The sequence below is a fragment of the Lontra canadensis genome, unplaced genomic scaffold, assembly GCF_010015895.1.
Source record: "Lontra canadensis isolate GAN:19392208 unplaced genomic scaffold, GSC_riverotter_1.0 scaffold45, whole genome shotgun sequence".
NCBI classification, from domain to species: domain Eukaryota; kingdom Metazoa; phylum Chordata; class Mammalia; order Carnivora; family Mustelidae; genus Lontra; species Lontra canadensis.
The window spans coordinates 9770562-9794841 of record NW_022631039.1 but is presented as its reverse complement, the minus strand read 5'-3'; the positions used below and the strand labels follow the sequence as shown (position 1 = coordinate 9794841).

General features: G+C 48.7%; 1 protein-coding gene across 8 annotated transcripts in view; it reads left to right on the top strand.

Annotated features, from left to right (window-relative positions):
* Nucleotides 1–24280, top strand: part of TRRAP (transformation/transcription domain associated protein) — a 113325-nt gene that overhangs the window by 54014 nt on the left and 35031 nt on the right. For all 8 annotated transcript variants that reach the window (XM_032872675.1, XM_032872676.1, XM_032872677.1 and 5 more), the window contains 20 exons: nt 1349–1468; nt 1714–1833; nt 2269–2433; nt 2530–2711; nt 3156–3354; nt 3794–3922; nt 5946–6212; nt 7551–7757; nt 8790–8948; nt 9046–9177; nt 10038–10148; nt 11057–11203; nt 12706–12919; nt 13654–13779; nt 15626–15772; nt 16480–16679; nt 17320–17441; nt 17761–17974; nt 20339–20518; nt 22585–22731. In XM_032872675.1, the coding sequence (XP_032728566.1) occupies nt 1349–1468; nt 1714–1833; nt 2269–2433; nt 2530–2711; nt 3156–3354; nt 3794–3922; nt 5946–6212; nt 7551–7757; nt 8790–8948; nt 9046–9177; nt 10038–10148; nt 11057–11203; nt 12706–12919; nt 13654–13779; nt 15626–15772; nt 16480–16679; nt 17320–17441; nt 17761–17974; nt 20339–20518; nt 22585–22731 (3288 nt within the window). The remainder of the gene's footprint in view (nt 1–1348; nt 1469–1713; nt 1834–2268; nt 2434–2529; nt 2712–3155; nt 3355–3793; nt 3923–5945; nt 6213–7550; nt 7758–8789; nt 8949–9045; nt 9178–10037; nt 10149–11056; nt 11204–12705; nt 12920–13653; nt 13780–15625; nt 15773–16479; nt 16680–17319; nt 17442–17760; nt 17975–20338; nt 20519–22584; nt 22732–24280) is intronic.

Sequence of the window (24280 nt, the reverse complement as noted above, 5' to 3'; positions counted from 1 at the left end):
GGGAGGAAACCACACAGAGAGTGTCATATCTGCTAGGAGTTGGGAGGAGCTCTATTTTCTTTCACACTCCCAAGTGCCTGCCTGCCTGGAGTTTAAGACCTCCTTGCCCCTCCACGCCCAGTCCTCCCACATCTCTCGCTCACGCACACCACACCGACGTTGTCCCGACACTGGGACTTTGGACGTTCAGACCCCGAGCTTTCCCTCTGCTGTAAAATGGGGATGATAACATCCGTCAGTCCTATCTTCCGGTGGTGTTGTGGAGACCAAAAGAAGTGATTGTTTGCACTTCGAAAATGAAAACCCATAATGCAAAAGTGCCATTATGAGCAGGTTGTGATTTCAGAACAGAGCTGGCTCTGTGTGAAGACCTGGAAATTCTGTAGAAGAGAGCTCTACAGGAGAGGTGGGGTGACCCTGAGCCACGTTTTGTCATTTCTTCCCCAGCTCACTGTTTGGCCTTTCCCTTGGTAGAGGCTTTCGGGGAAGTATCTCAGATGCCCCTGGGGTGTGTTCCCTCCTGACGAGTGTTTATCATCCCCGTTTTACTGTGCTTAGTGTGACGGGCCTCCTGTTGCACACGAGGCAGGGCGGTACATCAGGGAGTCTTCCCTTGTCTGGCCAGGGCTCTGGTCATGTGGGGTCTCTTTGAATTGCGGATTCCAAACCATGGGGACTGCCACTGAGAGCAAAACGTTGGAACAAGAGCCATTGACCATGGAGCTCTTAGCACCTTAAAAAGTGCAGAAATCTTGGCATTTCACAGTTTTTGTACGCTTCAGTAGGAGATTGTCAGCCTCATAGGCCTGGTTGACAAGTACTTAGTACCATGGTCTGTTTATTTACATTAATGTCTAATTGTCAGGATAAATACTTGATGCTTTGAAGACTTTCTTTGTGCTAAGTTTTGAGGGCAGAAGGAATCTGTGCCCTCAGACCTTAGTGTATCGGGAAGACCCCATGATGTCACAGCAAAGCGGGGGAATCGTAACACTCACGGCCGCAGGTATGCTCGTCCCCTCCTCCAGGAGGGGCTGGCGCAGGCAACCCAGCAGCTCACTTCCAACCCCTGGCCCTGTTCTTGAAAACAGACACAGCACGATCACGTCAGGTGCACACAGCTCTATCTCCCCTCCGTTGACAGATAAAATCTCAAGGCCAAGGGCAGTTACTTTCCTTGAGCCACAGCAGTAACCTGACATTGATAACTTGTGGCTTTCTACATGTTAATTCTTCGCTTCTGGTGGCTAGCCTTGCGAATGGAGCTAGTAGGGTCTGTAGTAATGTTGGTATCTCTAGCTGGCACCGTTAATTGGCCTATTTTGTAATTTTTGGTTTTCTTCACTAGGAAATGAAAATTTGTTCAGCCATTATAAACCTTTTTCATCTGATCCCAGCTGCACCTCAAACTCTGGTCAAGCCTTTGTTAGAGGTGGTGATGAAAACAGAACGGGCTATGTTGATTGAGGTAATGGTCAAACTCGAGGTTACTTCTGATCCTTTCTCTCGTCTGCTGGCTTGTGATGTTTTCACTTTGTTATATTTTAGATGCATTACTCTAACAGCATGAAGATGTCTGATGTTAATATTTGCTTATGGTTGTGGCGCACACCAGTTACAAGGGGGAAACGTGCCTCCTCCTGCCATGGTAGGTCGGTAGACCGACGAAGCCGCAAGCCCTGAGAAGATGCCATCTCCCCCCATGTTTTCTAGGCTGGCAGTCCCTTCAGAGAGCCTCTGATCAAGTTCTTGACACGGCACCCCTCACAGACGGTAGAGCTGTTCATGATGGAAGCAACGCTGAATGATCCCCAGTGGAGCAGAATGTTCATGGTGGGTGCGCAAGGAGCTGGAGTCAGGGGTCCCTGCAGACTTGTGTCAGCTGGTGTGCTCTGAAATCTGAAATTCGTAGTTCACTGTTCAGTGGCTTGGCTTTATTTTTCTGTCACGTATCCGAGTGTTAGAAACATCGTTGTTGTGCGTGCGGAAAGTTCAAGTGGAGGAATCCTTTAGGATTTTGGTGGTGGTAACAAATGAATGAGCTGCTGAGCTTATGAGACCCCCATAATCACAAAGTATTATTACTGCTGAGAAGCACTTTTTTTTTTTTTTTTTTAATTTTTTTTAAAGGGTGCTTATGGAGACTTTTAAGCCTGCCCGGAGAGATTTAGAAAGAACCTTAGAATTCAGAATATCTAAATCTTTTGTGGGTTTGAAATGGCTTGTTTAAAAACAAGCTTAAAATGGCTTGTTTTGTTTCGTTTTCAGAGTTTCTTAAAACACAAAGATGCCAGACCTCTGCGAGACGTGCTGGCAGCTAACCCCAACAGGTTCATCACTCTGTTGGTGCCCGGCGGTACGCAGACTGCCGTGCGCCCTGGCTCGCCCAGCACCAGCACCATGCGCCTGGACCTCCAGTTTCAGGCCATCAAGGTAGCCTCTCTTCCCTGAGCACCTGAAATCCTGAAAGTCTAGGCAAGGCACACAGAGAACCCTGTCAGTTGCCTAATCCTGTCACTTCTTTGACAGATCATAAGTATTATAGTTAAGAACGACGACTCCTGGCTGGCCAATCAGCATTCTCTGGTGAGCCAGTTGAGGCGTGTGTGGGTCAGCGAAACCTTCCAAGAAAGACACCGGAAGGAGAATATGGCTGCCACCAACTGGAAGGAGCCCAAGCTGCTGGCCTACTGTCTGCTGAATTACTGCAAGTGGGTGCATATGTTTGCCTGCCCTCAAGTGACTTGTTCTGCCCTGCAGGCGAAGCCAGAGCCCGCCTGGGAGTTTGGGCTGAGCTGTGGTTCACTGGCCATGTGTAGTCACATTTGTTACAAAGGGCAGACTGGCACTTTGAGCTGTTGAAAGTCAACTCAGGGGCGCCTGGGTGGCCTAGTGGGTTAAAGCCTCTGCCTTCGGCTCAGGTCATGATCTCAGGGTCCTGGGATCGAGCCCCGCATCGGGCTCTCTGCTCCTCAGGGAGCCTGCTTCCTCCTCTCTCTCTGCCTGCCTCTCTCCCTACTTGTGATCTCTGTCTGTCAAATAAATAAATAAAAGCTTTAAAAAAAAAAAACAAAAATAAATAAAGGCAGCTCAAAGATCCTGCCTAGTCCTGAAGTGGGCGGGGACTTCATCTGTGCTCTCCCTTGACCCCGCAGAAGGAATTACGGTGATATAGAATTGCTGTTCCAGCTGCTCCGGGCCTTCACCGGTCGTTTTCTCTGCAACATGACGTTCTTGAAAGAGTATATGGAGGAAGAGATTCCCAAAAATTACAACATTTCTCAGAAACGTGCCCTGTTTTTTCGCTTTGTGGACTTCAATGACCCCAACTTTGGAGATGAACTGAAAGCCAAGGTGAGTCCCACTGGTAGACGGTGGGAGCCGCGGGCATGGGGGCGTGTGTCCTAGGGAAGCGAGGGCCTGTTCATCTGCTGTGCCTCTAGTGACACTTACACAGCATCTGGACTGTTGGTGAGGAAAATGCCCTTGTTGAGAAACATACGGCAGGTCCTAGTGAACCAGTGCTGAGAAGTAGTTTGTTAGTGTCCTTGTTTTTAGAAAATGACTTGTCGGACGTGAGAAGAGTAGACAGACTGATGTCACATTTCCTCCTGTTTTGCTCTCCCTTTCCAGCTGATTGCTTGAGTAAAAGTCGGGATGATGAGTCATACCTGTGACTGAGCTCTAGCTTCCCGGGTGCAAAGGGACCCCCTGGTGGTCCCACCCACCTTCGTAAAGAAATAAAGAGCATGGCTTTGCTTTCCTCCTCCTTCATTTTTAAATTTTTTTGTAGGTTCTGCAGCATATCTTGAATCCTGCTTTCTTATACAGCTTTGAGAAGGGGGAAGGAGAGCAGCTCTTGGGACCTCCCAACCCAGAAGGCGATAACCCGGAAAGCATCACCAGTGTGTTTATAACCAAGGTGGCATCACTAATAATATGTTGGCACGAGAAGTAACTTAGCAGATGCGTGAGTGAGACAGAACGTGTGCATGTGTGTGTGTGCACATGTGTGGTGGGTTCATTGAAATAAGTGTATTTCCCTAAGGTTCTTATTTTCCATGATTGCGTTCATTTCTAGAAGAGCATTGTAATTCTTACTGGTGCAGTTTTAAAGGCATCTTCACTTTAGAATGGACTGACTTTCCACACTAATAAGAGCCCAGTGAGAAATAGAACATATGTCAGTAAAAACTCAGATTATCAGAGTTATTTTGTAAAAACCCCTCTTGCTGGTCAACGTTTTTGAAGTACAGTTTTCATCTTTAGCTTTGCAAAAGAATCTACCAAAACCCAGTGGGAACATCAGACCAGATCTGGTTCCTCCTTCCTTCCCCCCCCCCCCCCCCCCGCCCCACCAGGACCTTTTGTTGTCAAGTTCGCAAAACTGTTGCCATGGCAGCCCTGTCGTCTAGTTACCTTAGGTGGTACAGTCTGCGTGTCTTACAGCTGCGTTTCCTGTTTGCACCAGAGGGGGCGTGTGTTTCCTTGAGAAATGCCAGCCCAGTGTTCCTGGAGGGGTGGGGAGCTATCCTTCGCATGTCAGGCCTTCGAACTTCGCTGGCAGGTGCTGTGTCGGCTTTAGGTTGTGGAGCGTGTGGTTTACCTGTTGTTCGCTGGGGTGCTGTGAGCCCCAGGCATGCCTCGCAGCACGCCACAGCTGCCTGAACGCCCTTGGGAAGGACTCAGGTTTCTCACCCCTCTGTCACTCTTCCGTCCTAGGATCCAGGTGACGGGGACTGTTCCCATGGGCAGTTATTGGTCCTTATATAGTCTTTGTCCCATAAGACAGGCCTCTTTTCAGGGTGCCTGGGTGGCTCAGTGGGTTGAAGCCTCTGCCTTCGGCTCAGGTCATGATCCCAGGGTCCTGGGATTGAGCCCTACATCGGGCTCTCTGCTCAGCAGGGAGCCTGCCTCCTCCTCTCTCTCTGCCTGCCTCTCTGCCTGCCTCTCTGCCTACTTGTGATCTCTCTTTGTCAAATAAATAAATACAATCTTGAAAAAAAAAAGACAGGCCTCTTTTCTGCAGTTTTCACCCCACCTCTACCTTCTCTGGGAATTCGAGCTGAGCCCAGGGAATCTTTTCGAGTCCCCGTGGTGATATTTGCCTTATTCTGGGCAGCCGTGCTAACCCTCTCTGGACTGTCTTTGGGGTCAGATGCTGCTGACGTGCCACAAGTGAGGAGCTGGGATCTGAGTGTTGGAGGAGGACAGATGGCAGCAGGCAGGTGGCGGCCCCAGGGTGGGGCTGTCGGTAAGCAGCCAGTCCAGGGAGAGGGGGTCTGGGGGCCTAAAGGGACCCTGACAAAAGCACAGTTGTGGGGGAGACTTAAGCCTTTCAGAGCTTTCTGGTAGACGGAAGGGGGTCAGGAAGCCCACTTGAAGGAGGATGCCAGCGGTGCACCAGATTCAGTAGAGACACGTGGGGTGTTCTTTGAGGTGTACTTTTGTTTTTATATTCATAAAACGTAAGAATCTATCTGATACTTGATTAGGTAGAAAACTGTAACCGTTTCTGTAGAGATTTGTTTTCTGGGTAGCATTTTCTGATCACGATACTCAAAAATCAGGACAAGATCATTAATAACTGACTAGGAAAAAAATCCTAATTACTTGGAATTAAACTCCACCCTGAATCAGTTACCTTGTATCAAAGAGGAGGCCCTCCTTGTCCCCTCATGTACCTTCACCCCCTGCCCTTCACCATTGACATAAATGCAGTGAGTTTCTAATCCATGCATCTGAAAGGGAAATTGATGTGACATCATTGCTTCCCTTGTCCTAAAACTTAGTTATATATGCACATATAGTGTGTGTGTGTGTGTGTGTGTGTGTGCGCGTGCGTGTGTGTGTGTGTGTGCTGTAAAAGCATAAGCTTGTTGTAGAACCCTTCGTAGGTCACTGTTCAGGGCCAGAAGTGAGTTCTTTCCTTGCGTGCCCGGCAGGTGCTGGACCCCGAGAAGCAGGCAGACATGCTGGACTCCCTGAGGATTTACCTCCTCCAGTTCGCCACGCTGCTGGTGGAGCACGCCCCGCACCACATCCACGACAACAACAAGAACCGCAACAGCAAGCTGCGCCGCCTCATGACCTTTGCGTGGCCGTGCCTGCTCTCCAAGGCCTGCGTGGACCCGGCCTGCAAATATAGTGGCCACCTGCTGCTGGCGCACATCATTGCCAAGTTCGCCATACACAAGAAGATTGTCCTTCAGGTGCCGCGAGGCTCCCTCCTGGTCCCCCACCCCCACCCCTGGCTCCTCCCGACACTCCGTGGGCTTGTGCGCATGTGCATGCCGTCCTCTCCCACAGTCGGGGCCTCCTTTCCTGTTGTCTTTCCCAAAACCATTAAAAATGCTCCTTTCTGCCATCTTTACGCTCTCTGAGCTCTCCGGTGACTGTGCGTTCTCTCCTCCCTCCCCAGTTCCTGCTCTGCTCTCTCGTTCCTCAGCAGCCTTGCTGTTGAAACAACAAAATGTCCCCTTTGTTCACCTCATGCTCCTCTACACAGTGCATTCTGGCTTCCATTCTCTGGTCTGCTGAAACTCTTCTGGAAGGGCTCAGTCCACTCCTTAGCTAAAGACATGAGGTGCTTCAGAACCCTCATGCTGTCTTGATCCTGTGCTGATGACGAGAGATCTTCCCTAAGTCCCTCAGTGGTTTAGGCCTTGATGCCAGGCGGCTCTGGGTTTGAGTTTCTTTTTGCTGTCACAAATTCTTAGGAACCTGAGTGTGTAAATTACTGTCTCTTAAGAGTTAAAGGTATATACTTTAACTCTTATATAAGTATATACTGATATACTTCAGCACTCGGTGTGTCCCGTTAACATTTTATAAGTGATCGCCTTTTTTCTGTTCTGTGAGGTCACTTCTAAATGTTTTCCTCTGATTCCTTGTCTTGTGAGCTTCTGTGGTGGTAAATCCAAGACCTCGACCGAGCCCATGGCCTCAGATATCACTTCCCACAGGCATGTCTCTGTGGCGCTGTCCACTTAGCCAGAGACCCAGGTACCAGCCCTGACACTCTCTAGTTTCCCCAGTATCTGGGCTTGGGTGAATCTTACTGATTTCCAGCACCTCTCCTGTTCCCTCAACCCTCAGCACCTGTCAAATAGTCTTTGTGTCCTGTGACATTATATACGTCAGGACGTCGCCTCTCACTTGAACTAGCCTAAGACTGCCTCCCATGGCAGCCCCTTTCGCTCCCTTTGCCACATGGTGGCGGGAAAGAAAGGGTCTCTGCTTCAGCTGACAGCCATGGGTTACACGAGAGCAAGTCCCTGCGGGGAGTAGGTCTCACTCATCTTTGTGCACTGTGCACTAGCCCAGCATTGGCCCAAAGTGAGTGCTCGGTAGGAAGAGAATAAATGTATTCATCACTCAAAACTTAATGAAGAAGGAAGCAACTGTGTTCTTTCCCAATAAGATGGCCCTGAGGAATTTTGTAAAAATCATTCTGTAGAAATACCCTGCCTTGGTTCGGTGATTGGGTTTTTTCTTGTTTCTCTGAGTCTTCGTTCTCATCCCACGTAAGAATCTCTTCCATGCGTTAGGTATTTCACAGTCTGCTCAAGGCCCATGCGATGGAAGCCCGAGCAATTGTCAGACAAGCGATGGCCATACTGACCCCGGCGGTGCCTGCCAGGATGGAGGATGGGCACCAGATGCTGACCCACTGGACGAGGAAGATCATTGTGGAGGAGGGCCACACGGTCCCTCAGTTGGTTCACATTCTGCATCTGATCGTGCAACATTTCAAGGTGTGTAGAAAGCTGTAGTCGGGGCTGTGTGGCATGTTCAGGCATATGCTTTGACATTTTGCTTCTCTTTAACGTCTCGGGTAATAAGATAGCTATTCACCTTTTAGTAAAGTTACTTCTGGTCCGGTGGTGCGTGTGTGTGTGTGTGTGTGTGTGTGCGCACACACGCATGTGTTTGCATGTGTGTGTGTGGTTTTGTCAACATGGAAATGGTTCTGGTGTAGAGACTGTGTCCCAGGTGTCTGCTTCTGTCTAGGACTGTTTTTCTTGTAAGGACACGGGTAACCGTGAGTACTGATGACTTACTGCTTTGGGAGGTAGTCCTTGTTTGCTCTCAGTTTTGGTAACTCGGCTTAAAGAGTTGTTTTGTGGCGTTGGCACCTCCTTCTCTAGAGCCAAATGCCCCACTTTGTTAGATTGATTCAAATGTGAATATTTCCTGTAGATTTCTGGTTGAGGAGAAATTTCTTTACAGTCAGCTCTTTTAGAATCGGTGATTTGTCTCTTGGTATGGCTGAATGTCTGTGACATCAAGTCTGAAGTTTGGTACATGTTAGTAGTCTTGCCTACCTAAAGAGAATTCAATGTTTCAACACTCTTTTTTTTTTTCCCTTTTTTTTTTTTTATGATTTTTTTATTCATTTGTGAGAGCGTACCTGCTTGTGGGCAAGGGGGAGGGACAGAGGGAAAGGGAGAAGCAGACTCCCTGCTGAGCAGAGAGCCCCAAAGGGGGATCATGACCTGAGCAGAAGATGACACTTAACGGACTGAGCTACCCAGGCGCCTCTGTGTTTGACCATTCTTTGGAGATGGTACTAAAGGGCTGAAATACAGTGTTCTCTGGTGACTCAGCGAGGGGTTGTGGTGGGGGTGGTGGTAAACGCCCACACACGTCTGCAGGGGGATGAGAATTTCTTGCTCGGCTGGGGGTCAGTGGTCTTGAGCCGGAGTCTGCGTTAAGCGCATGTGTTTGTGCGTGTGTGTGTTCGCACTTGCTTGGGTTTTGGACATGACGAGACCCTGTGCCCACAGGTTTACTACCCGGTGCGACACCACTTGGTGCAGCACATGGTCAGCGCCATGCAGAGGCTGGGCTTCACGCCCAGCGTCACCATCGAGCAGAGGAGGCTGGCCGTCGACCTGTCGGAGGTCGTCATCAAGTGGGAACTGCAGAGGATCAAGGACCAGCAGGTATGGCTACCAGACCTCTGTCATCCCAGACGGCACTGCTTCTGCTTCTCCCTAGAAATCAGTCGGTGAGGTCCCGTGTGTGTGTGTTTTTTTTAAGCCGGATTCGGACATGGACCCGAATTCCAGTGGAGAAGGCATCAACTCTGTCTCCTCCATTAAGAGAGGCCTGTCGGTGGATTCCGCCCAGGAGGTGAAACGCTTTAGGACAGCCACGGGAGCCATCAGCGCGGTGAGCATGTGGGCACACGCCCTGTGTGCTTGCTTTTATGGGGTCTTCTTCGAGGGGGTTTGTTCATTTACTCCACAAATTTTGAGCATGTCTAAGTACCCAGCACCATGCCCAAGTACCCAGCACCACGCCCGAGACACACCTAGGAAAGGCTCCACTCAGCAGGGGAAGCCCCAGTGACACCAGCTTACCTGCTGTGTTTCCGAAGTCACCAGACGGCGTTTTCTTGACGCACGTTTAATACCCTTAGAGTTTATTACCCTTATACCCTAATACCCTTAGAGTTTCATTTCTTGCAGTAAGACACTGGGAGAAACACTATGAGGTAAGAAAGTTGACATTGAGAAGGTGCACCTGTGTTGTATTCAGTTTTTTAAATGATTTTCCCATTTTGTTGGAGGGCAGCCACCATGAGAACCCTGGGGATGCTTGCTCTCCTCGCCCCTTATTGAGGGGATGACTCTGTCCCTCGCTGCCCCGGTGGAACTGTCCCTCCCCTCCCCATTCCTCCCGAGAACATGGTCTTTGCATCCATCTGTACCCGGGTTGGCCTCCCGGAACCACGTGAGGTTTTTTCCGTTTACGTGTCCGCCCACGGCGGTGGCAAGCCGCTCTTCCTGGCGCACGCCCTGCCCTGCCGGCTCACCACGGAGCCTCCCAGCTCCTCTCCCTTCTCTGCGGTACCCTCTTCCACACGCAGTTCACAGAGCAGAGCACCCACGGCTCTCTTACCAGATCGAAGTCAGGGGAGCGCCCAGAACAGTGTCTGCCCCACGAGGGCTGCGTTGTGAGCTGGCTGCGCGGGTCCGTGCCCTGCGTTGGGAATGCGTCGTTGAATATGTTCTTCCTGCCTCTCGTAGGTGTTTGGGAGGAGCCAGTCATTGCCGGGAGCAGACTCCCTTCTTGCCAAGCCCATCGATAAGCAGCACACAGACACCGTGGTGAACTTTCTCATCCGCGTGGCTTGCCAGGTACGGCTTTCTGGGTGTCTAATGCTTGGGGTTCTTGAGAACAAAGACTTCTTAGTAGATTCCAGACTTGTGTCTGATAGAAATGGACAAACCAAGGTCTGAGGCTAGCTCTTTTGTACCAGATTCCATTGATTTCATGACATGCTAATATTTCTGAAACCTGCCTGTGTTTTATGTGTGATAAGATATTTTTAAACCATTTTTTTTCTTTCCGTGGTGATAATGGCATGTTTTAAAACTGGGCACGTTATTTAACCTCCAGGGTACCTGTCTCATAAAGGTGTTGCTAGGATGATCCAACGTATATAAATTATATACTACATTTAGTGATTTAAGTGCCTTTAAAACTTGTGTTTGTTATTCACATCAGTTTGTATTTTCGTGGATTTGTTGGAAATCTATTTCTGAAACTTTACCTTTCCTTTTCAAAAAAACATCATAAGTGAAATTTTCCAAAGTTTTTTTTTGTTTGTTTTTTTTTTTAAGAATCTGGGAATCTTCAGTTTGTGTAATTTTTAAACGGAATATTAGGTCTCGCCATACTGGTGAGCATTTCAGAGTACTGAGAAGAATCTGCTAAGTGATCGAACCAGTCCCTTCTTGGTGCTCTGGTGTGCTAGGCACAGCCCAGCAGGTCCATGGTGGGGAGCTCAGGTCCTGTTCTGGGGAGCTGCCTGACCCTGATGCATACACCACTCAAATGAGTGCACATCACCACTGACCTGACCCCCCAGCCAGGGAGTAGGAGGGCCCAATCCGAGAGGGTCTCCAAAGCACAGGAGGCCCCGTGGAGTCAGGCGGGAGAGTTGGTGGCTGGGGGTGGGGCGGGGGAGGGGAAGCTGGGCTGTGTGGGCAACACGGAAGACGAACACAGTGAGACGGGGCCTTGAATCTGAGTGCACTTCCAGGTCAACGACAACACCAACACCGCCGGGTCTCCTGGGGAGGTGCTGTCTCGCCGGTGCGTGACTCTCCTGAAGACCGCCCTGCGACCAGACATGTGGTCCAAGTCTGAGCTCAAACTGCAGTGGTTCGACAAGCTGCTGATGAGTGTGGTGGGTGCCTGTGTCTGTCCCTCGCTCCTGGGCCACCAAACCTCCAACCCTCCGGTCCCTCGGCCAGTCATGGCCGTTAAGGAGAAGGAGAGAGTTTCACTCTCTGGAAAAGATTTTAAAACATCAGTTTGAGCCCCCAACCCCAAGGAAGGAGCTTTGGAAACATCATAGTTCTCTTGCCTCTTGAGATCTCATTTCTTAAATTGACCTCCTGGCTGGATCGGGATAAACCGTTTCAGTTGATTTATGTGACAACCTCTAAAACAAATGTGAGTTTATAAAGGGGACATGCAGTTTGTTTTTGAGCACTGTAGAGTCAGATAGCAAAGAAATGAGCGCCCAGAACTAATTTAGTGGGTTTTTTATTTGGTTTGTTTCTGTAAAAACCATGATCCTGTCATTTCTGGCAGCTGCAGACCCATTTTAAACCTTTGTTACTTTACATTGCCAAGACGGACCTAATTGCCTCAGTTTTTTTGAAAGGTTCTAAAGATTCCCCGTGCTATGAAAACAGTGCGTTCACAGGCTGCCTTTGTGCAGTACATGCTTTCATTCTAACTTATGTAGCACTTCTGGATTTTCTGCTGATTTCTTTTCTCTTTTTCAAAGGTCAAATTACTTTCCTCTCATGCAGTCACAGTTGAATCAAGTTCAGCCATTAGTGGACAACCTCTGCCACATGATAGGCTAACATTTTCATGACGTGGTGTGCTGAGCTCATAGCAGCTTTCCACGTTGTTCCCGTAGTGAGTGGAAGATTTTATCTCAGCCCACCGTGTATGTATCTGTATGTGCAAACCTCAGAAACAGAAGTTGGAAGGAACAACGGTGCACTCAGTTTTCTGTTGTTATTAATGCTAACGTCATCTGTTAGATTGATTTCATGATCTGCCGTCTCAAAGATACTTTCTTTTGGAAGGATATTTGTATTTTAAGTAAAAAAGATGAGAAGAGTGAAATTCGGTGATTGCTTTTTTATTTTTTTTTTTATTTATTTTCTTTTTAAAGATTTTTTTTTATTTATTGATTTGACAGAGAGAGATCACAAGTAGACAGAGAGGCAGGCAGAGAGAGAGAGAGAGAGAGAGAAGCAGGCTCCCTGCTGAGCAGAGAGCCCGATGCGGGACTCGATCCCAGGACCCTGAGATCATGACCTGAGCCGAAGGCAGCGGCTTAACCCACTGAGCCACCCAGGCGCCCCCTCGGTGATTGCTTTTTTAGACCAATTTTAGGGATTTTCCATTTTTTTTTCAAGATTTTATTTTTGAGTAACCACTACACCCGGCGTGGGGCTTGAACTCAACAACCCTTGAGAGTCACATGCTGTACAGAGTGAGCCAGCCAGGCGCCCCTGATTCTCACCCTTTAGTATCGTGTATTTGTGTTTTTCATGAGCTTTTAAAAGGATGTTTAATTTTCAGTTTTGCATGATTTGTGTTTCTGTAATGGACCGGACCAGAGGAGTGATGCCGTCTGTGTGTGACCTGTGTTCTCCGTTCCAGGAACAGCCTAATCAAGTCAACTACGGGAATATTTGCACGGGGCTAGAAGTGCTGAGTTTCTTGCTCACTGTCCTCCAGTCTCCGGCCATCCTCAGCAGCTTCAAACCGCTGCAGCGGGGCGTCGCTGCGTGCATGACGTGCGGGAACACCAAGGTCCTGCGAGCGGTCCACAGCCTCCTCTCCCGCCTAATGAGCATTTTCCCGACGGAGCCAAGTAGGTGACTCCTGCCCTGCTGCCTGAGTGGACGGGAGGGCATGGAGCCTGTCACTTGAGAGTCTCCTCCTCTGGTTCTTGTGGAGAGCGTTTATTGTCCCTCTCTATGCTTTCAGCGTTTCTTTCTTTTTTTTTTTTTTTTAGTGTTTATCTATTTGACAGAGATCACAAGTAGGCAGAGAGAGAGCGGGGGAGGCAGACTCCCCACTGAGCAGAGAGCCCGATGCAGGGCTCTATCCCAGGACCCTGAGATCATCACCTGAGCCGAAGGCAGAGGCTTAACCCACTGAGCCACCCAGGTGCCCCTCAACGTTTCTTTAAAAAGAGTGGGCATAAGCAGTCATGACGTAGTATTTTTTGTCTTGCTTTGGAAATGCTGTTTCTCATCAGCCGAATGTGACATTTCCTTAAGGCAGTAGAGGGGAGAGCTGGGTTATCGTGTTCGGTCAGCTGTCGAGCAGCTGCCAGGGTCCGGTTTTGGCGCATCATAAATAGGCCTCTCTTGAGCGTGTTCCCGTAAGGCTTGGGGAGAGAAGACATCACTTACCTTGGTCGAGTCAGAAGGAGCCCAGAGAAGCACGCGTCCTGCAGCAGGAGAGACCGGCCCGGGCCAGTCGCTCCAGCTCCCAAGATAACTATAGCTCAGTGTCTAGTGTGAGGAAGGTCTACCTCCTGGAGCCCAGACGGGCCCAAGAACCCAAGCCACAGGACCCACGTTCTCGCTTCTGTTTCAGGCACTTCCAGCGTGGCCTCCAAGTACGAAGAGTTGGAGTGCCTCTACGCAGCCGTCGGGAAAGTCATCTACGAGGGACTCACCAACTACGAGAAGGCCACCAACGCGAACCCCTCCCAGCTCTTTGGTGAGTGTGTGTCTGCCCTGGTGTTTCTGACAGCCGTTCCATTTGGCATGATCTCTCTGTGCTCTCTGTCCGAGCTTTCCTTCTGGGAAAGGCTCGGGATGTTGGGAGGAGCTATGAGCTGACGTGTGCTGAGGGCGTCTGTGTGTGGCCTGGTACACATGACGCCCCCGACACTGTGGTCTGAGGAGAACACCCTCCACCCGACCGGTGTCTGTGCTTCCTTAGTCCCTCCCACTTCAGCCTCAGCTGCGGGATTGGGCTGGAGGGAATTGTCCCACGTCACGTGGATCCTGTTTTCACGTGGTTCTGCCTCGAACACGAGATGCGGCCAAAGCCGTGTGCACATGTGGACAACTGCTACCTTTCATCGTGTGTTCCCTGTTAGTAAACCACTCACAAGATGAGAGCTGTCCCTGTCTGCTTGGTGAGGCTCTGGCTGCCCCAGGTGAAATGAAAATTGGTTTCTCGGGTAATCAGGGCAGCTGGACCACTTTGGTCTCCAGAGAGACCCAGAAGTCCAATTTTTGTGAAACTCACATCTGTGAGGAGGATTAGACTTTGGGGGTAGCAATTGAAAAAATTTTTTAAGCTTATTCATTGTATAAAATTTTATAAGTACCAAGGAAGGGGAACTAAAAGTTGTCTCTCTACTTGGTAGCAGTTACTCTTAACATCTGGACACGTGTGTCTTTTTTCTATATATGAGGATATAAATATACGTATAGGTGGCCTTTGTTATGGAAACACTTATATTTGAATTTGCAAAGTGAATACATTAGCTTTCCAAACTCTTACTATTTGCTATCTGAAATTCCGGAGCCAGATAAATTCAGTTGAAATTGATTCCTTAACTGTTCAAGCTTACTATTCCTATTCTAGAACCAGGTGGTTGAATAATTTTATGACTTTGTTAGAAGTGGGATCATACAGTAGATCCACTCTGCAGCCTGGCTTCCAGAGCATAAATGTCTTGTTAGTTCTCCAGAGGACTCTCTTTGAGCAGAGCTGACGATCATTGGCCCTGTCTCCCTCCTTTGAGGGGTGACAGCAGGCCAGGGGCAGCACTGGGGCTGGTACCTGGAGAGTTGATCACACCATTCCCCTCCCTGTCCTCAACCCAGGTCTCAGTCATGGACCTGTCGTCACAAGTGTCAGAGGTGACCTGTTGTAGAATCAGACAGATCATACATTCAGTCTTTACTGAGAAATTGTCCTAATCTGTGGTGATGGCATCTATAAATGGCAAATAAGTACCCTTTTATTGGTGTATAATGGGAACCTTGACTATAAACTTAAAATTTAAGGTGTACATCAGGGTCAGGATGTTCATAAAAATGTCAGCTAGAAAAGGTAACCTTTTTTCCCCCACATACTCCATGTTCGTGCTCTGTTGTCAATTTTGCTCATTTTTATTGATCTTAGTTTTACAGAATGGATACAAATTGAATTCTATAATATTTATCATGTCCAGGTAGTCAGATTTTCTTTTTTTTTTCCCAAGGATTTTCTTTCTTCCTTCCCACCCCTCCCTACCCCAAGCATGTCATGGCACTAAAAACTTAGGATACTTCACTATAACCTAAAGATAAAATCCAGAGCTGTAGGTATGAATGTCGTTGCCACCAAAGGACGGAAGTTGGCTCTCATGCCTGGTGTCGATCCTGAATTAAGAATTTACAAAAGCTTAGAATGTTGACATTTGGGGGTTCATCCATACTTTTGTCAGAAAGAGCACATTTTTGTTTAGTGCATTTTAAAATGTTTTAAGTAGCACATTTTTGTTGTTCCTTTTTAAAAAAACTTTTCTTAAAAAAAAAAAAACAACCAGCAGATTTCTGCCTTTTAGGGACCCTTATGATCCTCAAGTCCGCTTGTAGCAACAACCCGAGCTACATAGACAGGCTCATCTCGGTCTTCATGCGCTCCCTGCAGAAGATGGTCCGCGAGCACCTGAGCCCTCAGGCGGCATCGGGCAGCACAGACGCAACCTCAGGTAACAGCCAGCGTCCCTAGGGGTTTTCTCAGACTTCGTGTAACACCCCAACTGAACTCTGACCCGAACACGAATTCCTGTTGCGTTTCCACAGTCCCTTGTCTGTTTGCTCTTGACAGAGAGGGTCTGAGCATTTCACGTAAAACCCAAGTGAGACTCGTTTTCAAAACAAATTACTTTCCAAATCTGTGAATGTGGGGATGAAGGGATTTTAAGTGGTTGCACATTCACGGGAAACATTCACCACTAAATAAGGACTGTCTCAGGATTTTTGCTATGAAACTGCGTGATCAGAGCTGTCATCCCTGGCGCAGAATGAAGTTGCAGGTTCTGGGCCTAAGCAGTGGGCCCGGGAACCCGAGTGATACATCGGCGTGGGCAGGAGCTGTGCTTGGCTCAGCTTAGAGGCAGCTTGGGATGGAAGTGCTAAGAATGCGGCTTCAGGACTGGCTGGGTCTGGGTCGCCCATGCTGGTCTGTTTGCTCCATTGTCCCCTTGCCTGTGCAGAGGCTCTTAGGAAGCCACCCTCACGGGGCAGAGTAGCGGGGAAGTGGTGAGGCAGCACCTTAAATCCCAGAGCTCTCACTGGAGAAAATACGGGGGCTAGGGAGGATGGGCAGACCCCAATGTGCCACGTAATGCAGAGTGGTCGCCCGTGGGCACAGCATGTGGACTGTTGGGGTGATTCTCTTTCTCCGCCTGCACAGGAACCGGTGAGCTGGTGATGCTGAGTCTGGAGCTGGTGAAGACACGCTTGGCCGTCATGAGCATGGAGATGAGGAAGAACTTCATTCAGGCCATCCTGACCTCCCTAATTGAAAAATCCCCAGATGCCAAGATCCTACGAGCTGTGGTGAAAATCGTGGAAGAGTGGGTTAAAAACAATTCCCCGATGGCAGCCAATCAGGTGAGCAGCCAGAGGGCTACGTCCCGGCCAGGACCCCACCTCAGACAGAGAGACAGAGAGAGAGAAAGAGAGTATGTGTGTGTGTGTGTGTGTTTCAAGCACAGGTTTCTCAGCTCTTCTCCAGAAAGTTCTCCAGCAAATATATTCTCTCCTGTGTTGGCCTTCACAGTATTTTTCCTTAAGATGAGTTTTTCTCACTGTGCTTCGCAGATTTTAACTAGAAGCTTAAAATAAGTAGTCACTCCTCTTAATGTGGTTTTACTTGTATTAAAATGTGAAGTGAACCTTGCTTCTTAGTCTTTGTATGGGTAAAGTTAAACCCAAAAAAATTAATAGTGAGGGACTGTCACTGAATTTAGAAGGATGCTTGCAAATGTCTAATTTGTTTAATTCAGTTGCTTTCTCTTCACAGTAAGCTGTAGCCTCTAGGAAAGTTAGATCCGCAGCTGCCTTGATTTTAAGTATTTGCACATAGTCAGACCCAGGATCTTTCTGTTTAAAAACAAAGATTTACTGACGGAGTTGTAGGAGCTTAAAAGAGAATAGAGCAGATGGCTGGAATACTTTTGAATATGTCTGTTCTCAAGCAGATGTAATTGACCATTTCTTTAAAAAAAAACACAAAACCCAATTCATACAGACACCTACGCTCCGGGAGAAGTCTATTTTGCTCGTGAAAATGATGGCCTACATAGAAAAGCGCTTTCCAGAAGACCTCGAGTTAAACGCCCAGTTTTTAGACCTCGTGAACTACGTCTACAGGTAATGACCGCGATGAACCAAATACTGCCCGTGTGTCCACACTGTGTCCTTTGACTAACTGATGTGTCATTTAATCTTCTCATGATGGCTGAAGCTTGACTGTGTGTCTAAATACTAGATCCTGTCACACATTAGGTGCGCCACTCGCACACCCTCTGCTCAGGTGCTCCGTGGGCCCGGGGGGCCTCGTGATCCGCCCTTGGCTCTGGTGTGGGGTTTCGGAACGCCGGCGCCCGCTGGTTCTCTGCCTGTTTGCTTGCGGCCTGCGGGGGCTCCGTCTGCCGTGGCTCTTCACCCCGGTTTCCTCCTTCCGTTTCAGGGACGAGACGCTGTCGGGCAGCGAGCTGACCGCAAAACTCGAGCCGGCTTTCCTCTCCGGGCTGCGCTGTGCCCAGCCTCTGATCAGGGCCAAGTTTTTTGAGGTTTTTGACAACTCTATGAAACGTCGGGTGTACGAGCGCCTGCTTTACGTGACCTGTTCGCAGAATTGGGAAGCCATGGGGAACCACTTTTGGATTAAGCAGTGCATTGAGGTAGGACGGGCTTAGCTCAGCGTCTGTGGCCCAGGCACCAAAACCAGGGTGGGAGAGGGTTAGCACTGTCTGAGAGGAACTGGAAACCTCCACCTTAACCTGCTCTCATCTCTTCTAGGAAGAAAAAAGACTTAAAGCTGTGTTTTCAGTTCAAGGGGCTTTTTTTTTTTTTTTAAAGATTTTATTTATTTATTTGACAGAGATCACAAGTAGGTAGAGAGAGAGAGAGAGGAGGAAGCAGGCTCCCTTCAGAGCAGAAAGCCTGATGTGGGGCTTGATCCCAGGACCCTGGGATCATGACCTGAGCCGAAGGCAGAGGCTTTAACCCACTGAGCCACTCAGGCGCCCCTCAAGGGGCTTTTTAAGGGTGATTTTAAGTTCTTAGAAAGTTGAATAGTGTTCCTTAGTTTATAGCTAAAAGATTCATTTTTCCTCATCTCTAACAATTGTAAATTCTGTCTACGTGTCCTTCAGGATGTAATGTACTGTGATTGTCTGGTCCCATCATTCTTAGAGCTGGAAGTTAGGGCAGCCTGACAGAGCCATGGGCTTTGCTCTCTCTGTGATGAGTGCCGGTGACAAGGGCCTGTGTAAGCCTGTCAGACCATTCCAGTGGCTGGTCAGATGTCCACGACCGTGCTGATAGGACGGTAGTGAGCCTTCCTGGGTTCTTGTTTGTTTGTGATTGAAATCCACGGTCTTTCGTTGGCACTGGGCCGTCTAGTTTACCGTGCGTTATCAGTACTGGCAGGTGATCCTGGTCTCCCGGTGCAGGACGGGTGGAACCAGCAGGTCACTGTGTTACTTTGTCCAGTGAGACTGAAGCATGTGAAGTTCTCTTCGGGGAAAGGGGCTTTGTATACCAGGCAACAGGGAGGACTTGCTAACGTGTTTGTGTTGGTGCCCCGTGTGCGTTCCATAGCGCTGTGTGGAGCACGTGCTGGGAACTTGGCAAAGGGCCACACAGTGAGCGGTTCCTGATGGATGCATCATTGGTTCAAGAGAACTTTTAGTTGCTGTTAGGTGCCAGGCCCTGGGTCAGGTTGTAGAGACACAGATGGAAACGACCTTGACCGCGGTAGGTATGCTGGAGTGGACGGAGAAAGGACAGGTCATAGGGCACCAGCTGGGGATCTGCCATTCCTTCCCTTGTTTGTTCTGCATGTCTGGTTTGTCCCTGCGTGTTACCAGTCAGGGCCACCTGCCTGCTTCTCATCCTTTTTTCTTCCTCCTCCTTCGCGTGGCCGCCATCACTGCTCACAAGGGTGACGGGAACAGTTGGCTCAGTGTCCCCACTTTCCTGCCTACCCACCATTCTCATTATTGTGGCAAAATTGTCCTCAATAAAGCAGATCATGTCCCTCCTTGCCTTGGTACCAGCACAAACTCCAGCTTGCGGGATACGGTCTTTCTGGCCCCCACGTGACCAGACCCTTGCGCCTCTGTCCAGCCCTGTGTTGGCCTCCCTTCCTCCCACCCTCCCTCCTTAGTCTCCAGCCCCGCTGGCCTCTCATGTTCCCAGACGTGCCACGTTCCTGACACCCAGGCTGACACTGGGCACTCTTGATGCTGTCTGTCTTCTGGGTGTGTTACCACAGTGAGTATGTATCTTCTTGGTTTCATTTGGTTTGGGGCATGTTTTGTTTTTTACTCTTGTGTCTGTTGTTTTGTTGGTGTTGGTCTTGTCCTTCCCTCTGACCCTTCAGCTCCACCAGGGCAGGGAGGCCTTCCTGTGAAGTTGACATATGAATCCAGGGCCTCACAGAGCACCAGGGGGTGCTCAGTAAATAATAAATTCTGCCCCCAGAATGCATGAGTGCCAGGCCGAGGGGCAGAGGCCAGGTGCCGAAGCATTTTGGGACATGGGGCAGAGTCATGAAAGTGCTGGCTGGGGGTGGTGGGGGAACTGTTAAATTACAGAAGAGCTCGTGAGCTCTGCTCAGGAGACTGCACTGTCCCCTCGGGGCCGTGGGAAGCCATGGGGGCGTGAAGGGGGGGCACAAGGAGAAAAGCACTCAAGTCGCCTATGGGTGAGGAGGGAGGTTTGTGAAGAAGAGGTTGATGCATCAGGAACTTAGTCCAGGCAGGAGTCGATGGCAGGAGGAAGCCCGTGTGGTAGGGGAGAAAGATCCTGAGCTTATGCTTAGACAGTCAGAGGTCCTGAGTACGGGTGTCTGAAAGAGAGGCTGAGGCTCCCTCTAAGCTGGGGAGAAGCACACAGCCGAGCTGTGGGCTAGGAGTCCTCCACACGTGTGCTCAAGAGGACTAGTTGAGAGGACTAGGCCTTCACCGTGGGTCCCTGCACCCCAAATGCCAGGCGAACGTCCTAGGTTTGTCTTCTTTTTCTCTCTAAACCCTCTTCAGCTGCTCCTGGCAGTGTGTGAGAAGGGCACTCCCATTGGCACCAGCTGCCAGGGAGCGATGCTCCCGTCCATCACCAACGTCATCAACCTGGCCGACAGCCACGACCGAGCGGCCTTCGCCATGGTCACGCATGTCAAGCAGGAGCCTCGGGAGCGAGAGAACAGCGAGTCCAAAGAGGAGGTAATGCCGCCGATAGTGTAGGGCCTCCTTTTCACAGCAGAATCCCCGTTTCTGTTGGCGAATTTTCTATCAGCCTTAGATTTTGGAGTTAGATTCTGTCTCTAACCTCAGAGTTCTGAATGTGGTACCTGCATTCAGTCAGATTTTTCTTTCTTTTTTATTGAGGTACAGTTGACATAAATTACGTTAGACTCAGGTGTCCTGCATAATGATTATTTGTTTATTCGTGTATATTACTAAACAGTCACCACGATAGGTCTAGTTAACATCTGTTACCACACAGTTACAGAAATTTTTTTTATAATGAGAACATCTGCTATCTCTCTTAGCAACTTACAGATGTGCAGTACAGCGTTATTAAGTGTAGTCACTGTGCTGGACATGGCCTTCCCAGGACTGATTTTATAACTGGAGTTTGTACGCATTTTGCATATTCCTGATCTCTCTGGCAAGCACCGGTCTGCTCTGCAGGAGATTTTTGTGCTTATAAGATTCCACATATGAGTGAGAGCATATTTGCGTTTATCTGACTTACTTGACTCAGCAAAATGCCCTCAAGCTCCATCCACGTTGTTGGAAATGGCAAGATGTCATTCCCTTTTTCTGGCTGAATAGTACTCCATCATATGTAGCCACACCACGTCTTCATTGTCCATCCATCCGCTGAGGGACACTTAGGTTGAATTGATAATCATCTCATGTTGCCGTTTAATTTTGACCTTGTCACGAGCTAGTGCTGCTTAGTATTGGATGTTCTGGTGTTGGTGATGTTTCTCGCCAAGTGAAGGGTAGCCCATGTTGTATGAGCACTACGCTGCGGAGGAATGCCCACCGTGGCACTAGCAGGTTCCACTGGCAGCCTGCTGCAGACCTCCCAAATCTCCCACCTGGTCCTGGCAGGGGCAGCCCTGGAGCCCAGAGCTGGCCAGCAGGGCTCACGTCCCCATCTTCATGGCCCTCGGCACTCCGAGAGGAGTGGCTGCCACTACTCCAGGCATAGATCTTTAAACTCTGTCTCCTTTAGGTGGTTGGCTCTTAGAAGCTCGGTCTCTTCCTGGAGTGTTGGGTTTTAGAAGCAGCCGCCCTGGGGCACCTGGAGGGCCCAGTTGGTCAAGCGTCCACCTCCTGGTCTCGGCTCAGATCCTGATCTCAGGGTCGTAAGACTGACCTGTGTCAGGCCCCACACTCAACAGGGAGTCTCCTCCCCCACCCTTTGGTGCACCCCACCCCTACTGAGCAGGTGTACATGCGCGCTCTCTCTCTCTCTTTCTCTCTAAAAGAAATAAAATCTTAAAAAGCAGAGCAGCTGGTTTTGAGGCACCCTCTTTGCTTTAAAAGGAATAGTTTGATCCCTCTCCTGGATGTGTAATATCTACTCATTTTATTAATAAATAAGAATTAGAATTTTCTTCTCCTTTCCTAAACACTAGATCATGTACTAATATGATCGTTTCCTTCTGTCATTCTGTGTGAACTAAATTACCAACTTGGAAGTGACTCCTCTGCTTTTTCATGGGCACATCCCAAATGGTCAGTTCGATGATGGGATTTTGGCTGTGACTTCTTAGAAGCTTCCCACAGAAATAAGGTTTGTTACTTTCTGGGAATGAGTCCTATAAACCACCGTGCCAGCAGGTTCCGCACCGCGGCCCTGACAGTATTCTTACTCTGGACGAGCAAGGCAGCCAGGCAGCCCTCCTGCACAGAGGAATGGCAGGCTCTGATTCCTTAGAATCTTCTACAGTCTTCCTTATTATTGCTGCTTGAAGTTTGTGCTTTCATTCTGCTTTCCACAATCCGAACAGGAGAACAAAACAGTGACCTTTTCATAGTGTTTTTGTTTTTTTTCTTTCTTTTCCATAGCGTCACTTAAAGAGAGATCTGGTCCAGTTAATCTGCTTGTTGTTTTTTCTGGAACTCCAGATTATTTAAATAATTACAAACTTCCAGGAAACGGACTAAAGTTTGACTTGCAAAAATGTAACAAGTCTGTAAGAGTTGTGTTTGTTGGATTTCCTGTAATCATTTGACCTTTTGGTTTTACCCGTTTGTGTTTTGTCTTGCAGGATGTAGAGATTGATATCGAGCTGGCTCCTGGAGACCAGACCAGCACGCCCAAAACCAAAGAGCTTTCTGAGAAGGACATTGGGAACCAGCTGCACATGTTAACCAACAGACACGACAAATTCCTTGATACGCTCCGGGAAGTGAAGGTCTGTGTGCGGGTTCGGTAGGGGGGGATGGTGCTTCTTCTCCTGAATGTGTTGACTCCTTAGGCAAGGCTACTTCACAGTGGTGTGAAGTCGTCTTCTACAAATTACAGTTAACTTTCTTTCGTTTCTCAATTGACGCCATTATAGTTGTGTGAGACTCTAGGGAGGTTATTCTGTGCAAAGATTTGAGAAAGAATATACAGTATCTCACAAAAGAATATAAGAAAAAGTTAATTTTCCCACTGCTACCCCTTGAAAGAAATGGAAAAATGGTTTTACTAAATACACGAGACATGGCTGGATTATTTTCAGATACAATAAAAAGGAGAAAATGAGAATAGGGTAACATGGTAAGTGAAGTCCACCCCTCTTTGCAGGGAGAAGTATTTAGCCAGGTAGAAACTCCCACTCCTACAAAGTCTAAGATTAATTGTAGGTATGCTAATTTTAAAGACTAAAAATCTAGGGGTGCCTAGGTGGCTCAGTTGTTAAGCATCTGCCTTCAGCCCAGGTCATGATCGTAGGCTCCTAGGATCGAGCTCTGCCTTGGGCTTCCTGCTCAGTGGGGAGCCTGTTTCACCCTCTGGCCCTGACCCCCATTTATACTCTCTCTCTCAAATAAAATCTTTAAAAAGTTAAGGCTCCGTATACCAAGTTGCTTTTGATGTGTATCACAAAGAAACAGTGATGATTCTGTTCGTACCTTGAGCTAGGTGAAAAAAATTAAAGGGAAACTACCTATTACAGATAGTTTCTGCATTTAAACGTCTCTGGTGATCTATCCTGAGTTTATGCATTAAATCAGCCTTTGAACTTCTGAGTGATAGTTGTGGTATTTGTGTGGGGAGAAACATTCAAAACTCCGTCTCCTGGTGCAGCAGAGCGTTCTTACACGACCATGTAAGCATCTCTTGTTCACAAACTGAAGACCTTACTAGGCCCCTGTCTCTGCTATCATCACTGCCAGCAGGGGAGATGGTGGATCAGTGCCCCCAAACCTGAAGGCCTTTCTTGGCTAACAGTCATCAGGATAAGTTGCCATGTAGATCCTGACTTACTGGGAGCCTTGGCATAAGCTTGATGACCAGCTCGTTGGGGAAGATCAGTCAGAGTATATTTTAGCCGTGCTAGACAATCGAAGGAAACAGACAAGAGTAGCCAGCGCTCGTGGGGCTTGGGTTCTAGTGGGGGAAAGTAGTAAACGGAAAGAAGTAAAATCAGGATGTACTGTGTCAGGTGGTGAGCGCTCTGGGGAATAGGGAAGCAGCCGGGAGGCTTAGGGAGTTAGTGGGTGTGGCGGTGGTCTTCATATTTTTTTTTTCCTTTTTGATGGTCCAATCCCATTTAAACTCTTTAAATTAAAATTCAGTTAATTAACATATACTATATTACTGGTTTCAGAGGAACAGACCTGTGATTTATGCCTTATCCTATAACCCCAGTGCTTATTACATCACATGCCCTCCTTACTGTCCATCACCCAGTGACCCCCCCTCCCTCCACCTCCCTCCCCTCCAGCAACCCTCAGTTTGTTTCCTGTGATTGAGTC